Below are 5,047 nucleotides of genomic sequence, written 5' to 3' on the forward strand. Positions count from 1 at the left end.
CTATTATCTCTTATCAGGTTATGGTCTGTTGAACTGTTGAACTGTGGAGGCAACATTACTCTGTCCTCTTCAACTGTGTTAAAAGTAGTCCTTATAATGTGGGCACCATTGTGAATGACGATGTAGTGTCTGTTACAGCTAAAGAAGTTTACCAGGCGACCTTACAGCTAGCCGATAACAAAGCATGTGGATTAGATCATATTTCTGCTGAACATCTCAAGTTAGCTAGCCCCAAGGCTGCAGCTCTTCTTGCCATGTGTTTCAATGGCTTTATGACCCATGGTTTTCTGCCGCCATCTATGTTGTCAGTCACTCTGGTGCCTGTTATCAAGGATAAGACTGGCAAAGTTGAGAGCCTAGATAATTACAGGCCTATTGCCCTAGCCAGTGTGATTTCCAAAGTATTTGAAATGGTTTTATTAGATCGTTTAAATTTGTTTATATCCAGCACTGATAATCAATTTGGCTTTAAGGCCAAGCATAGCACTGATTTGTGTATCTATGCATTGAAGGAGGTTGTCGAAGCCTATAAAAGGCAGAACTCCTCTGTTTTAGTTGGTTTTATAGATGCATCGAAGGCTTTTGATCGAGTCAATCATCATAAGCTGTTTCTAAAATTAAGTCAAAGAGGTGTGCCTGGCAGCATAATACGCATACTGGCATACTGGTATGCCAACCAGAGTATGCTGGTAAAATGGGGCAATAGTGTCTCTACCCCTTTTGGTGTTGGTAATGGGGTACGGCAGGGGGGGCTACTCTCCCCTGTTCTCTTTAATTTATATATGGATTAGGGATGTCAACGGTTAACCGTTAATCGATTAACCGTCGCTAACGTCGTTGTTCGGTTATTGCTGTCGGTCTATCAGTTAATATAAAAAAAAAAAAAAAAAAAAAAAAATTTTTTTTTTTTTTGGACACGTTTTTTGAGTTTCCTTGCAGATTTTGCACAGTGTTTTGCATCATGCAACTATTTTGTTCAAATTTTGTTCAATTGTTGGCAGCAAATCGAAATAGGCTATATTTTGTTTAAGTTTTTATGCTGCAAAAGACAGTAGGCCTAATGTGAAAAAATCAAAAGAAATAACAGATTGTTGTTGTTGTAATGTTTACATAAACAGGAAATAAAGCTCTCAAAAATATATTTCCTTGTCATCCATATAAGAGCCAGAATGATTTTGGAATGATTACCTGATCAAAATGTGGCAATAAACTTATAAATTTCAGCAAAGCCAACAAAAAATAAAGGCATAATTCTAACACAAAAAGCATTAACATTTCAGCATCTAAATAGACACGCCTTGTTTGGGCATGAGCTCATTGAGTAAATAGACCAACAAAAAAAAAAAAAAAAAAAAAAAAATTTAATATTAAAAAATTATGAATTAACCGATAGGTTAATCGATTATTAGCGTCGGTTAATCGAAAGTGAAATTAACCGAAAATTGACATCCCTAATATGGATGATCTCTCTGTCCAGCTAAGAGGCTGCAGAACAGGATGTATGATCGGTAACGCCTGTATTAGGCATCTCGCACACTATGCACGCTCGATTCCTAAGCTCGCCCGCCTGCCCTATTGGCACACGCAGCTGATGACATCATCACTGATGACACAATGCTGATGATGTCACTGATGACATCATCAGTGATGTCACAATGCACAATTGCGCAAGTGACATCACTGATGACATCACGTATGACATCATCAGTGATTTATGACATCACTGATGACATCATCAGTGGGACAAAAATTTAAACAGAGAACAGAGCCCACATTGCCAAATGTTTATAGATAGATGACTTAAATTGTGCAATAATATTCTTACACTAGCCTAGCCTTTCAAATGAGAGCATAAAGAGAGAGCACACAGGGTCACAAAGAGAAATGTTTGTGTGAAATGATGACTTCTTCAGCATGTTTGTAAGTAAAATGGTTTTTATGTCAAAAATGCTTTCCTGACAGTGTCCTGGATGTCCAACATTGCCATTGTGGTGTGTGGCAGGTGCACTGTGCACGCACGCAAATTGTTCCAAGTTTTTTAATTTGTTCATTACTTTTAGAGCAAATAAAACAAAACAAAACCAACAAATAAAATAATACCATGAAGTAGTTTTTAAGGACGGTAATTATATTCAGAATGCCACCAATTTAAACTGTAACTACTGTATAATGGAATACAGTTACTCATATTTTGTATTTTAAATACTGTATTTTATATACATGTCTTCAGTTACTCCCCAACCTTGTGTATATGCACACACATACTTGAGGACCTCAGAAAATAATCAGGCTCATACTATCACATTTTGATAGCCTGGCTCACACACAAAGTGTCATGAACACTGCCTCTTAGTGGTTCTAATTAGAATTGCATGGATCTTTTTTTTTACCAGATAGGCGTCGCCAGTCTTTATTCCAAAATCATTGACATGAACCAGCCTGCATCCACAATCAATGTATTTAAAATATTTGATTGAAACACATGACATATGGTGCAGAATGACTACAGCCATTATGATTGAATCAGTCACACTCACTTATTCAACAGAATAGTGGTTATCATTCACAGTCTATAACAAATCTTGTTCGATTAGATTTCAAACCATGTTTTCCTGTTTTTGTTGTTTTCTGACCTTAATCCCAACTGGCACAATACATTCATGAATGTTATCACACATTATAAAATAAAATACAGAATTACATAAATATTAGGTACTATATACATTTCATCATATACAGCTTAAGCAGGAAATAGAAAAGTGCCTAAAGCGCGTAATCATTCATGTTTCTATCTCCAAAGTATGTGCTACACTGAAAATCACCATTATATTGCACTTGATTTTTGACTGTTATTTTTTTTTTAAAGGGGCAATTACAGATCATAGGTTTAGTTTTTTAGGCTGTTATTGAATAGAGGCTTGATTCTATCCTTGTTGAAAGTGCATGTGCAGTTTCTATATATTTTGAGCAATAATATGATACAATCCTTCGCATAGTCAGAAGATTCAGTTGGAGATCATGTGCAATCAGCATCGCCTCAACAGCTCAGCTCAATGCATCTCACAAGTGCTGCAGCAACATTCACATATTCGCAAAGATTGACACATTCTGTCAGATTTTTTTCACAGTGTGTTCTTTTCTCAGAGTCACTCATCAGCTCGTGTCCACTGTTGTCAGATGTCCTGCAAACACAATGGACAGGTCCCAATCTCCTCCCTGACTCTGCAGGCGCAGTGGCTGCATAAACACCGGTGGCCACAAGCCAGAGTGATGCTGGCCTCCTTTTCCATACACGCCACACAGTCCTCTGTAGTCTCTGAATCTGTAATCAGAATAGAGGGTAAACATTATGACCTACAGTACATCAGGAGTAGGCAACTATGTGCCCTGAAGAGCCAAGAGTCTGCAAGTTTGAGGTATTCGTTCCAACCAAAGACAACAGCAGATGATTGGTTAGTTCCTCTTTGGTTAATCGGTGAGATCACCTGCTGTAGTCTTTGGTTGGAATGAAAACATACAGATTCTCGGCACATCATTGTGCATCCCTGACCTACATTGCAGCCAGTGAGTTGGTAGCAAATGTAACCGACATGAATGGTGTATTATCAAATAGCTTGTTGACATCAGACTGTCATGTGCTACAGTATCCATTTCTTGCAGCTATAATTCAAAAGACTGTGCTGACTAATTATTGAAGGTTTCTGGCGATGTTTAGCTGCCTCTGTAATCCTGACAATGGTGAGGTCAACGAAGCAAAAGAAGGTGAAGTCATTGAACTCCTGATGTGTAACAGCTACAGTAGGCTATATTCCATGTTTTCATGACTGAGTCTTACCTTCACTGTTGTCACTGAGGTTTCCTGAGCGAGAGTATACGTGGGGAATGTGGTTGAGATGGCTGTGGCTGTCGACGTCAGGAAAGGGAAGCTGCTCAGGTCCAGGACAAGACTTTCTTTGCCTGCCTTTCTCTGAGCCTGCACAAAGAATAACATGGAATTTTTACACTCTTGTGGGGAATCCAAGATGTCAAGCAAGTTTGATCATGTTTACATAGAATCAGTTCCAATTCAATCAGAACAGGAAGAACAGGCTGCACTGCAGAGTCAGTGTTGACGGTAAACGTACCTAGTAGGAGAATGGAACATGTCTGTCCATAGACGTCTATCATGGCCCATAGCGGCTGGCTGAGGTCTACCCCAGCCTGCACGTGCACTTTGTGCTTGCTGTAGTCCGCCCTGCAGTATATGTTTCCGCCACGAGAAACCCAGAACTCCAGCTCGGAGCCTTCGTTGCAGCAGATCTCGGGTATGGGGGCAGCCCAGTGCCCTGGGGTTTTGGTGAGGTTGGGAATGGCCATGGGGGGCAGAGGCAGAGCTCTGTCTGTGGGTGGGACGTTGGTGAAGCCCAGTCGCAGCGCTCCGTGCCAGGTGTGCACAGATTTCTCCACCCTCAGATGAAGCCTCTCCTGTACCTTCACTGGGCGGCTGCTGAACACCAGGCCGTTCTTGAACATGCGTTCTGCTCTCTCTGCTCGTCGTCCCCCCTGGCTCAGGGTGACCCCGTCCCCTACAGCCTGGTCATGCAGGGTTAAAGGACCCAGGCAAGACATGCCACCCCTGTGCGACCTCTCTAACCCTAACCCTAACCCTACAGCCTGGTCATGCAGGGTTAAGGGACCCAGGCAAGACATGCCACACCTGTGCGACCTCTCTAACCCTACAGTAGACAAGGGAACACAAAGGCATTGGTAAATAACTGGCACCAGGCATCTTGTGATTGTGATATATATGTATGTATGTATGTATGTATGTATGTATGACCCATGTATGTATGTATGTACTGTATGCATGTATGTATGCCTATATATATATATAATTTTGCAATATAATTCACTATCATTGTCCTTTACTGTGTGTGGCCAGATCGGCAGCGATTTACGGGAAAAGGCTCGTCCAATTCTCATTGGAAACTGAAAGCTACAAATGTAAATATAGAAGAGATAAAAGAAGATAAGCTGAAGATAAAGAATATAAAAATGTGAATGACTG

The 5,047-nt window shown here is 40.6% G+C and overlaps 1 protein-coding gene across 1 annotated transcript; it reads right to left on the reverse strand.

The window, feature by feature from the left end:
* Positions 1-2,292: 2,292 nt before the first annotated feature.
* Positions 2,293-4,608, reverse strand: LOC310779739 (E3 ubiquitin-protein ligase NEURL3-like; the record flags this gene model as incomplete). Its single annotated transcript, XM_083640232.1, has 3 exons — positions 2,293-3,322; positions 3,836-3,973; positions 4,125-4,608. The coding sequence occupies 3 exons, from the start codon at positions 4,606-4,608 to the stop codon at positions 3,174-3,176; spliced, it is 771 nt and encodes a 256-aa protein (XP_083496358.1). The 3' UTR covers positions 2,293-3,173.
* Between the last annotated feature and the right edge of the window lie 439 nt (positions 4,609-5,047).

Source organism: Poromitra crassiceps (assembly GCF_964638095.1).
Source record: "Poromitra crassiceps genome assembly, chromosome: 7".
Taxonomy (NCBI): Eukaryota; Metazoa; Chordata; class Actinopteri; order Beryciformes; family Melamphaidae; genus Poromitra; species Poromitra crassiceps.